Consider the following 12,526-nt stretch of genomic DNA (forward strand, 5'->3'; position numbering starts at 1 on the left):
CTATATTGCGGGGTACGACATCGGAAGTGTCATTGTTCATCTCAGCGACCCCGAAATCTATCAATTCTACACTGATATTGGTCATTTCGATCATCTCGTATATATCCCCTCGTCCTCCAATAAGTTGCGGGACTGAATTTGGATTTAAACGGCATCAGAAGTGTCACTGTTCATCTCAGCGACAAAAAACATATAGATTCGACACTAACATCGGTAATTTTCCATCATTCCCAAATGTCTCTCCCCGTCCCTTAGTTACACCTCAAAGTGATATGACAAAAACTATCTCAGGTTCAGGATTGGTCCGGTGGTTCAAGAGTTATTAAGTTTTATCTATTTTTATATGTCTCCTACTCCGATCCCCCTCTTCTAAGTTCTACCATCAAAGTGAAATAATAAAAAAACATCTCAGGCTCGAACCTCATCTATGTTGAAAATTTGGTCGAGATCGGTCTGGTGGTTCAAGAGTGATGGAGTCCTAAAGACAGTCACTTTTATCTTTATTTTTCCATATATCTCCCTCCTCCTCTATGTTGAATCCTCAAAGTTAAATAATAAAAATTATCCCAGGCCTGAACGTCATCAATGTTGAAAATTTGATCGAAATCGGTGTGATGATTCAAGAGTTAAGTTTTATTTATTTTTATATATAAATCTACCCCTTCCCTAGGTTCTGCCGTCAAAGTGAAATATATATATATATATAAAAGTTTCCAGGCCCGAAAATCATCCCAGGTCCGAATTTCATCTATGTTAAAAATTTGTTCGAGATCGGTTGCGTGGTTCAAGAGTTATAAAGTTTTGTTTATTTTCATATATATATCACCTCCTCCCCTCCCTTTCCGCTAGGTTCTACCGTCAAGGTGAAATTACAATAAACTTTCCAGTCCCGAACCTCATCTATGTTGAAAATTTGATTGAGATCGGTCTGGTGGTTCAATAGTTATTCAGTTTTATTTATTTTTTCTATCACCCCTTCCCCTAAGTTCTACTGTCAAAGTGAATAGCTAAAAACACTTCCAGGCCAGAACCGCATCTACGTCAAAAATTTAATCGAGATCGGTCGGGCGGTTCAAGAGATTAAGAGTCACAAAAATTGTCACTTTTAATTTTATAATATAGATTAAATCACCTACAAGATGCTAGCATCTGCATCATACCAACATCTCCGAAAGTAATAGTATTATATTTAATCAATTTAGAAGTTTTTAAAAAATTCTTACTTATGTAAATAAAATATGGTTTACACTTCTTGACTCACCTACATGCAAGAAAATGTTAATACGGATTTGTAACAAAGGAGAAACCTTTCTTTTGATGGAGAAGGTAATAAGACATTGAAATAAAACATACAAACTACGAGCTGGGTTGAGAAGGACGAAAAGGAACAAATAAATAGTAAAACCAAAACCAATCACTTCTATAATGCACTCGTTTTAACATGGTAAAATTACAGAAATTGCAAAAACGAAAATTAAACATAAGAGAAATTATTTTTCAGTTAATTTGTAGAACATTTTTTGATGAAAAAAACACTTGCTTTCAATAACTTGAAACTCTTCTTTATTTTAATAATACAAAGATGTCACTTGATACTACATTCTTATTACTAATTCCAATTCCTTTGAAAACCACTTCTCTTGAAATTTAACACACACCGTCTGCGTGAATTTTCTCGGGGTTCTCCCATTTCATCCCACTTTTCTCACTCCACCATTTCATGCATTTCTCGTCATCACCGTCTCCTTTAGCCTACCTGGCACATCCGTGAGATGTAAAACTAAAAGATTTCTTGAAATTTAGCTTGTGGTGTTATTACTACTGCATGTTTCTCAACTCATCCGTAAGTTCTACATGATCATTCTACTATTCAGATTATTACTGTCGTCTGTAAGTCGTATTTCCTGATTTACTAACTGCACACAACTCGGCAGAGTGCCGTGAACTACGCTGCGATACATGCTAAGCAATCATTGTGGGTAAGTTCTTTCAAGACAATTACGTTTTCTTAAACTTTCTAGTATAGTAATATTTGCACTTATGAATGTCTGTCTCAGTCTACAGCCTGAGCGGAAGTTAACTTATATAGCCTAAGGCTAGATTACGCTTCGTGTATTAAAGTGTCCAAGATTTTTTACTAAATAAAAGTTGAAGATAAACAAATAAACTTTAGCCCAAACAGGCATTCTGCGTTTCGAATAAATTACTTGTCTAAAGAGATCACACTGAAAAGTAAAATTCGAAATATTTTACTGGATCACTAAGGAACCACAAAATCAATTACAGTACTATTGATTTGCATCTTCTGCTTACATACGTAATGGGAAATCAGAAATTTAAAATGTTATTTGTTAATAGTGACTAGAAATCATGATTTCCCGTAAAATATTCAATATTGCTCTCTAATTGTCTTAAATGTCAACCGATATTTCTTTGTATGTAAAGTGTAAAACCCCCCTGGTCAACACCCGAGGCAAAACGAACAATCGAAAATATATGCTTATTACTTACAAAAACTGCCAAAAGAATAAAGTTTGTAGGTGTTTCCCTTCTCTTTATATGGAGTGCTATGAGAGTGATTACAGTTAGCAGAAATGCAACAGACAACAGCCAATCACTGAAAAAATAAATTGTAATTTTCAGAAAAGCTATTAGCTAGCCATGCACATGGTTTAAAGGTAATGATAGGTGTACTATAAGCTTATAATAATAATAATAATAATAAAGCAACTTAATTTAAAAGTAACGGAATCTCTACTGATCATGCCTTGCAAGTTTACTAAATCCTGTCAGGAACATGCATGCTTACTACGATAGAAATAATGATTCTTTAATTCACTTATTTAGTCTACGTAATGACAACGTATTAACAATATAACGCTAATCATGTAAATCTACGGAAGATCTCCAACCCTCTAACAACAGGCAATATTCTATCACTATCTACTGAATAAACCACAACAATCTATATCAAAATCAGAAGAAACGTCCGACTACAAACACTAAAACACTCTTTTTGTCGAGAAAATTAACTACCATCCTAGAATGTGCACAATAATAATCGGAATATTACAGTATGTTGAAAAAATGTAATAATGCAAATAACACATAAATATATAAGAAACATTTTTCCTGACATTCGTGTCGTAAATAGAATACCCACTCTCCACATGCAGTAACTGACTTGCTATGTTTTGTATTTATCATAACAGTTTAAAAAATTAATTCTGCATGCTTACTTTTTAGGTTACTGCACACACATTTCAATGAGTGTACTGATTTTTCTGTAAGTATTGGTTTATGACAACTTCGAAGAACAAGAGAAATATCTTGGTTTGTGTAAATGTAAAGTTGTGATGAGATAGGTTATGTCGTCGCATGAGAACCAGAGGAACGTAACTCCAAAAAATGCTGTTTTCGTTTTCTTCATGTTTTGACATAATTTTGAAAGCCCACTTGGTGTAAATGGAACGTAACGCCATCTGTTCTCGTCGTCGATCATCTGTAGTAATGTAGCTCAATTACCATCTTATTAAAAACACATCTTTCTATGAAAATAATATTTTTGTCCTCTCGCCTGTAAACCTACGAAAATGGAGTTACGTTCCTCTAGTTCTCATGCGACGAGTAATAACTATATAAAGGAGAAATGCTACTGAGCTTATAAGGATTGTGTATTGGATAAGCAAAATACAAATGATTACATTATTATTCGTTCATTTGTACTGTATAGAAAATGGAATCTTGAAACTTTTTCTTAATGTTGAACAAAATAAAACTTTCTACCATTTAGGTCTTTTATTAGGCTTAAAGTGATTCTTACTCATTAGTATGAATTTCTGTGTTTCCGTATGGCATCATGCAAATCTCACAAGGAGAAAGCAGACTTTGGAAAATGAACTTCGGGGCCATATTTCGCGAGGTAGTAGTGCACATCTGAAGTGTTAATATTACAAACTGAGAGAGCGCAATAGCCAGAATAGCCTAAAAAAAGTTTCCGACTCGCCGCATATATGATACGACGCGTAAAGTTATCAAGTGACGACGTGGCAGAGTGAGGAGCATCTATGACTCACGTGCAAAGGGTCTCGGGTTCGATTCCCGCTCAAGTCAAGCTTATTTTTCTTTTACCAATAAAGTAGCCACTTGTAACTACAATGAAATGTTCAAATCAGTTGTAAAACCTTTCAATGTACTATGTTAACTAGCAACAAAATGTAACCTATTTCGTAAATATATTGATATCATGAATTATATTATGGTTACCATAGTCATTGTGTAAAAATATGATCTTGATGCTTCGTGTCTATATCTTTGAACAGTGCGCGAATTGCAGAGGATGAGGGGGAAATCCCTTTGGCTATAGCATACATCCAGTATTCCCAAAGGGGATATCCTCCTTGTAATTCACACACTGTGTACAGATATAGACACGAAGCGTCAAGAACATTTTTTACACAATGACTATGGTAACCATAATATAACTCGTGATATCAATACATTTACAGAATAGGTTACATTTTGTTGCTAGTTAATATGGAACATTGAAAGGTTTTACAACTGATTTGAACATTTCTATTGTTTTATGCACTATAAACATATGGTGAATTAATATTTTACTTGTAGTTACAAATGGCTACTTTATTGGTAAAAGAAAAGCTGACTTGAGCGGGAATCGAACCCGAGACCCTTTGCACGTGAGTCATAGATGCTCCTCGCTCTTCAACGCCGTCACTTGATAACTTTACGCGTCATATCATATCTGCGGCGAGTCAAAAAAATTAAGACGCTTTTTCTAGGCTATCTCTGATTATTGCACTCTGCCAGTTTGTAATATTAACACTAAATGTGCACTACTATCTCGCGAAAGATGGCCCCGAAGCTCATTTACCGAAGTCTGCTTCCTGCTTGTCAGTAAAAGAATAACGGATGAAATATTGCAATTTACAACTTTCTATACGAATACACATCAACGCAAATAAGTTGATTGTTTTACACTTACTCTTAATTGCTTAAATTAATTGTAGTAGATACTTCCGTTTAGTGGCAACACATTAATCAGTAAGGTTGATAACGAATACTGACTACTTCAAACCATTGTAAGCAACAGAAGATGAGCAGAGAAAAACGCATATAGCACGGACAAGAAAACCTTCGGCTATTTAAGAACAAAACTCTATTCTTCCCAGCCTACATGCCTCGGTCAACCTACTGCTGAGTTGTGGCAGTTTCATTTTTGACAAGCAATGGGTCTGTCTTTTGTAGAAGCAGAAATATCAGGAAAATAGATACAAAAATTGCTGTCTTATTATATTTTTCATTTACCATCTTTTATGTTTACGTTTATTCTGATCTAGCTGATATACCGTTCTTCGCACGGCAAAAATCAGGTTTACGGGTAACATTTCAATGCATATTTGAAACCTCTATTTTCCCTCAGGATATGTATTCCTTCACACTTAAATCGATTTTTTTCGAACTCAAAGCGCATTTATACAAACACAGCTGGAGTCAAATGCTAACTATGTTCAAAATTAATTTCAAACGGTTCATCCATTTTCTCGTGAAAAGTTGACATAAAAAAATTAAAATATTTATAAAAACTGTCCCTTACCCCTTTAGAATCGGAAATTTTGAAAAAGCTTAAACACTTGTTCAGTTACTTTTAATGAGGAGGTTAGATGCCAAGTTTGGTCTTTCTAACTTGAGATACTCTATTTTTACCAAAAAGTTTTAATGTCCCTTAGGAAAAGTATTACAATAAAACATGACATAATAAAGCTCGGCTGAACCCATGCGATGTTTGAAAATTCATTTTCGAACCGTACAAACATGATGATATAATATCAAAAATATAGAAATTACCCTACTTTTTCTTTTTTTTTTTTTTCAGAACCTGAATATTTGAAAATCCTGGATCAGTGACTTTTTTCTTTTTAACCATTTTATGCATTTTAATCAAAGTGACACGATAAAAACCGAGTGCGAGACAAGTAGTAACTTTATCCAAAAATTCATTTCAAATGGTTTAGCAGTAATGATTTAACCGACAAAGTTGATCTTAGTTTTATATATATAGGTTGGTGGCATATTTTGTTTAAATTTATTTCACAGAATGGCTAAGCAATGAATTTTATGAACTCCGAAACGCATACTCGTCAACGGATAATGCAAGCAACATCACAAGCATAGGCTCCTACGTGGCTGAATGGTTAGCATTCCACCTTTGCTGAGAAACACCGAGATGGATTTCCTGCTGGGATTCATGTAGTTTGGAGTTCACGTTATACAATATAATAGCTTCGACTTTGAAAAGGGACTTCTAAACATATAAATTAGGTCATAGCCAAGTGATTAAGATCAGTTCGCTTCGCAACTGGAAGGTCATCACAGATTCTAATTCCACGTTAGCTCCTCCTAACAGGCTTCCTTTAATCCTACCAGCCAAATATTACGATGGTACCAATGATTCCCATTGTTCTTTTCATGAAAATTGGTTCTAATAGTTTGTCGTATTTGGTACTGTAAACAAAGTAACACAAAAACTACGGCAGAAAACAGTGAGGAAATTAGTGGTGGAAGGAGCATGTACTGCTCCGTACAACACGTTTCTTCATGGATATTATTGAAGAAATTAAAAGAATGAGCACGTGTGTGTGAAGAGGGGTCCAATAGATGTGGCATTTAAAATAATTATTGAACACTATAGTATTTATGTGTAAAATGACCAAATTAAACACAATATTGGGATATACTTTAAATTTCTTCTGGTATTTACAAGACTAAACAACCACGTAAGACAGAGCAATTATCTTCCACACAAACCCAATAATCTATTTTATCGTGAGTCTAGTAATTTGTAGGATTGTCAGGTTCAAATACGGGTCTCAATACCCCCGGTTCCAGCGTGAAGATGTTACATAACACAAATAATACTCTAGCCTTTAACTTTCATTAATGATTACTTATAAGTCTCATGATTTATTCTAGTCTTCCGCATGTACAGATTTATACATTGTATATACAGGGCTGGTACAAAGGTGCTTTCCCCAATATCCAAAGAAATAAAAGAAGCTAGGTGACTTGAAAATCTTTATTGTAGTTACAAATATTGTTCAAATTGTCTCCCACCATGTTCAATGCACAAGGTACATCTCTTCAGCACTGATTTACAAATATCATGACACAAACCAAGGATTGGCATCCAATCTCTCGGATGATTGTTCGATTAGCAGTTTTAACTTATCCAAATCTTGTGGTTACACGGAAAACGTCTCGTCTTGGACAATACCCACATGAAGAAGTAGCACGGGTTAAGGTCATATGAATGGTATGTTCGATCTGTCGTACCACGACGACAAATCCATTAATCGAAATGCTGATCCAAAAAATCTCTCACGGCACCATTAAAGGCGGTGCTGCAACGTGTTGCCACGTGAACTGAATGTTTTTGTAAGAAGAGTTATTAAAGTGATTATTAAAACTGTTTTATAAGTAGATTTAGCTCTCTCTGTATATGTGGAAGCACATGACCGAAAGTGAAAATCCGTGACAGCGTAGTTTTTACGTTGTATGAAGTTTATACGGAAATTCGCCAGTAATTGGCAGAGAGAAATACAGACCAGGGATATTTGGAATAATTTTCCCCGATTTTCAAATCAGAATTCATACTGTTAACTCAGATTTTATAATTACAGATTTATTCATACTTCCAGAAGCTGCAGGATCTTGAAATGGGTTATGAGGTATTAGGGTTTGCGATGTAACTAACACAAGAAGTATGAAATGTGAGATTTTTGGTTTATAATGGGAGTTAACGTATACATCATCCTGAGACCTGACCTGATGGTCGATATATATCACTAGAAAAATACATCATGTTGCCAAAAGTCATCAGACACCCCTTCACGTCACGTAAACGATCCCAGAATGACGTCAGTACACCTCACCGACGCTATATAAGTGAAGGCAGAAATGCTGGAGCATCAAACTTGCGTTGTCAATCACGATGAGTCAACAGAACGAGTTACATGCATTCGAAAGGGGCATGAGTGGAGGTGTCCATAAATTTGGATATACGGTCAGAGATTTCCCAACAGCTAAACGTGTCCCGGTTCATGGTTAGCGATGTCACGGTCAAGTGGAAACACCATGGAACTACTATATCGAAATCGCGTTCAGGAACGCCCAAGAAACTAAGTGATCGAGACCGGAGAACCCTGAAGCGTGTTGTGCGAATCAACTTGCAGACATCTTTATCAGAGGTTGCAGAAGACTTCCGTCTCAGCTCTGGTACACAAGCCAGTGACAGGACTGTCCGCCGAAAGGTTTTCATCGTCGTGCTGCCGCAAGGAAGCCCCTAATCACACGCACCAATGTGCGGAGGCGTTTGCAACGGTGCAAAGAGTGCCGTTATTGGATTTTGGAACAGTGGAAAAATGTAATGTGGAGTGATGATTCACGATACATGCTCTGGCACTCTGATGGACGTGTATGGAACTGGCGAATGCCTGGTGAACGGTAATTACCAGAGTGTGTTGTGTCAACCGTGAAATTTGGTGGTAGTAGTGTCATGATTTGGGGCTGTTTTTCCCGGTCTGAGTTGGGCCCGTTAGTTTTAATTGATGGATCGATGACTTCTGGTGTGTAAAACGATATTTTAGACAATAGCATGCTGCCGCCACTATGGAAATAGTTTGGGACAGGCCCCTTTCTGTATCAACACCATAATGCTCCTCTTTATACAGTACGCACCATTGAATCGTGGTTTGACAATAATCAGGTGGAAGTGCTTGCCTAGCCGGCGCAAAGCCCCAACTTGAACCATATAGAACATTTTTGGGATAAATTAGATAGACGGTTGCATTCCAGACCCACTCGATCAACCAAATGTGCACTGTTCATTGTGCTACCGGTGGAATGAAGCACAATTCCCCAACAGTGTACCAGAACTTAATAGCTAGCCTACCCCGAAGGGTAAATGCTGTAATTCAAGCAAACAGAGGGCCGACATCGTATTAGTTATACGTGTACTGCCTTTCGAGCCAACAGTACAGGGTGTCCGGTGACTTTTGCAACGGAGTGTATATCAATGTAGATGTACTACGTCACTCATATCGCTTTTATATACCTCAGTTCTTTCAACGGAAAATTCTAGTGGTCGATATATCTACCATTCTCTCTCTCTCTCTCTCTCTCTCTATATATATATATATATATATATATATATATACACAGGGTGACTGCCAATTCGATGCATTCCTTACAAGGGAATATTCTACAAGTACTTTGGAACATTTTCACCTATATGAATCGTGGGTCGCAAATCAATAGTTTCTGAGTAATTTGCACGTGTGATTTCTTTTAAAGGGCCTGTGACACATCCATAAGGTGTCTGGGCCAAAACAACCGATTTTGATGAAACTTGGTAGACTAATAGGACACCTTGAAAAACTAATGTAGCTAGCAGGAATTTGTCAAAAAAGCTGTAGTTTCTGAGATACAGTCGATTCATTAAAGATGGCATTTGTAGTGAGATCTCGAGAACGGCTCCACCGAGATCAAGCAAACTTTGCAAGCCATAGTAGATACATGATAGCTTTAAAACGAAATTAAAACGAATTGTCTGCACCTGCGCAGAATGCGCAAATAATTGTGCGCATGCGCATATCTCGAAAACGTGAAGACTGCGATATATTTTTCTCTCGCTCAGTTTGAACTACATGACGAGTATAACATAATGCAAGAAAAAAACTAGACTCAAAGGTGGGCGTTTTCAAGCAGTTGAGGTGAGATGTTGGGGTGTTCTGCCCCCGGACACCTACCTCTAGTTACGCACTCTGTCTGGCTTCTCAATCATACATTTCCATTACACCTGCATAGAAGTCATATAGTTAACGTTAATAGTCGCCATATTCGGGCCGTAGTGATATCAAGTACTGTAAGTCATCAATGTTGCATAACAGTAACACAGTATTAAGAGAGCGTAAGGATAAACTATCAGGCCTATTGTCGCGGTCTATTGGAACACGTCAGTGTGATGCAGGCATCTATGCTTCAAAGAAACTTGCAAAATCATAGACCATAGGGTTACCTATATATAGTTAGTGTAGCCATGAGACGAGACCTTTGGGGTTGTCTTATCTCGTCGCGTGAAAGTCTCGTCACAAAAAGTATAGCCTGGTTCCAATTGGGGATGGGCAAAACCGGTTTTTATAAAAACCGGAAACCGGTTTCTAGAAAAATCGAAATCCGAAAAACCGACATTTCGTTTTCTTTCAAAAACGGCCCGGTTTTCCTCCGAAACCGGTTTCATTTCCTCCAAAACCGGTTCTTTTTCCACCGAAACCGGGTTCATTTTCTCCAACACCGGTTCGGTTTTTTCCACCGAAACCGGTTTCGGTTTTCTCCAAAAACCAGTTCGGTTTCTCACCAAAACTGATTTCTGTGAAAACTTTTGGAAAACATAAAACTATTTCTGTGGAAACGGAATCGATTTCCGGAGAACAACGGATACTATTCTGGTCAGAAATAGAACCAATTTTGAAAAACAAAACGGAACCGGGTTTGAAGAAAACCGAAACCACATCCGGTGAAAAACCGAACCTGCTTTGTAGAAAATGGATAACCTATTTCGGTTAAAACCGATTTCAGTGAGAAATCGGGATTTTGAAACTATTCAAAACTCCGTTTCGGCTTTCGTAAAAACCGAAAACCGGAAAACCTGTTTTTGTGTCTACCACTAGCTTCAATAAATCGCGACTATAGGCCTCATAGTTTATCCTTACGATCTCTTAATACTGTGTTACTGTTGTGCAACATTGATGACTTACAGTACTTGATATCACTACGACCCGAATATGGCGACTATTAACGTTAACTATATGACTTCTACACAGGTGTAATGGAAATGTATGACTGAGAAGCCAGACAGAGTGCGTAACTAGAGGCGGTGTCTGGGGGGTGGGGCAGACCACCCCAACATCTTTCGTCTCCATTTTCAACGATTGACTGGAGGCGCCGCGTGTGGTCAACTGAGCAACTACTCACTACGTCAGTCAAACTTGAAGTGTTTTGCAGTATAATGATATATAAACCAAGTCTACATGTGGTTCCAATAAAAAATTGTAACTGATTGAAGTTGTAAACCCTATAAAGAATCACCCTATATATATATATATATATATATATATATATATATATATATATATATAGGCAGTGTTGCCAATTCATCATAAAGTTTTATATATATATTTAGATCAAGTTAGGTTATCATCAGGTTATTATTTGACTTCCAAACTATGCTATGAATAAGCATCGGAAGTCTTATAGCACGGATGTGTCCGTCCGTCCATCAATAGGTATCAGAGCAGAAACGGTAAGAAATATCGAAATTTTTTTTTTTTTTTTTTTTTTTTTTTTTTTTTTTTTTTTTTTGCAATCGATTCAGCGTTCTACTAATAAGTTCCATCTCCTCTGTTAACACTCTACCAAATCCGGAAGTGGTTGAAGTTTAGTACTTCCGGTTTCAATAATATCTCTAGAGCAAAAGCGGTAAGAGATCACGAAATGGAATTTTTGCAGTCGATTCAGCTTCCACAAACCACAACACTTTACAAAATAGAAATGGGTGAAAATTAATAGTACTTTCGGTTTGAATACCGATTTTCGTAGAAGAAGTATGGTAACATCTATCGAGATGCATTTATATATATATATGTATAGATAATCAATTCAGCTTTCTAAGAGTAGGTAATATTTCCTTTCTTAACCACCTATTTAATCTGGAATTAGTTCAAATTATTGATTTCCGGTTTCAACCTTTATCGCCATAGAACAAAAACAAGAATACATAGCGAGTAATGGCTTTTGATATGAATTCTGCGTCCGAGAAACAAGTTTTATTTTTGATCTTATTAATATATTGCAACCAGTAGTTATAGACGTACTACTTCGAAGTTTGAGTATTGAATTCCCATAGTTCGGACGCTGCCGTAGTTTCACACTGTGAAACGAAACTCACTTGTTACATATTTAAATCTAAATGTAAAAGGAAAACAGATAATACCACACTTGTCATGCAGTGTTTCGAACTAAGGACGCTACATTATCACAAACATTCAAATTTTGGTGGACCAAACAGCAGCAACAACGCAAATGAGTGAGATGGGGCAATGCACACCCAAAGTACTTTAGTGTCTAACACTACGATTATAATATGACGGATATCGAACGAATACGAACAAAACTACTTGGTATTGAAAATTTTACTTTTTTCAAAAGCATTTACTTCAAAACACTCCTTACGTAAGTACCTCATCCAATTGGATAGATGGTTTTCAACATATGTGAAGATCACAATGCCGTTTACAGCAATTTGATATCTCTAACCGTACTGGAGATGTGGTAAACCTGTTCAATTTTGTGCTTAAAATTATATAATTCCTAGAATCTTGTAATTAGACCGACTAAAAAGTATTGTTGCGATGTTATAGAAGCAAAGCGAATCAAAAATTCTTTAATAAAG

At 36.5% G+C, this 12,526-nt stretch overlaps 1 protein-coding gene across 1 annotated transcript in view; it reads right to left on the reverse strand.

The window, feature by feature from the left end:
• LOC145688181 (protein lifeguard 4-like) overlaps nucleotides 1–12,526 on the reverse strand; it is a 76,673-nt gene that overhangs the window by 26,359 nt on the left and 37,788 nt on the right. The window contains exon 3 of the mRNA XM_081762040.1: nucleotides 2,512–2,617. Coding sequence (XP_081618166.1) covers nucleotides 2,512–2,617 — 106 coding nt within the window. The remainder of the gene's footprint in view (nucleotides 1–2,511; nucleotides 2,618–12,526) is intronic.

The sequence above is a fragment of the Thermobia domestica genome, chromosome 6, assembly GCF_964235325.1.
Source record: "Thermobia domestica chromosome 6, izTheDome1.hap1.1, whole genome shotgun sequence".
Lineage (NCBI taxonomy): Eukaryota > Metazoa > Arthropoda > Insecta > Zygentoma > Lepismatidae > Thermobia > Thermobia domestica.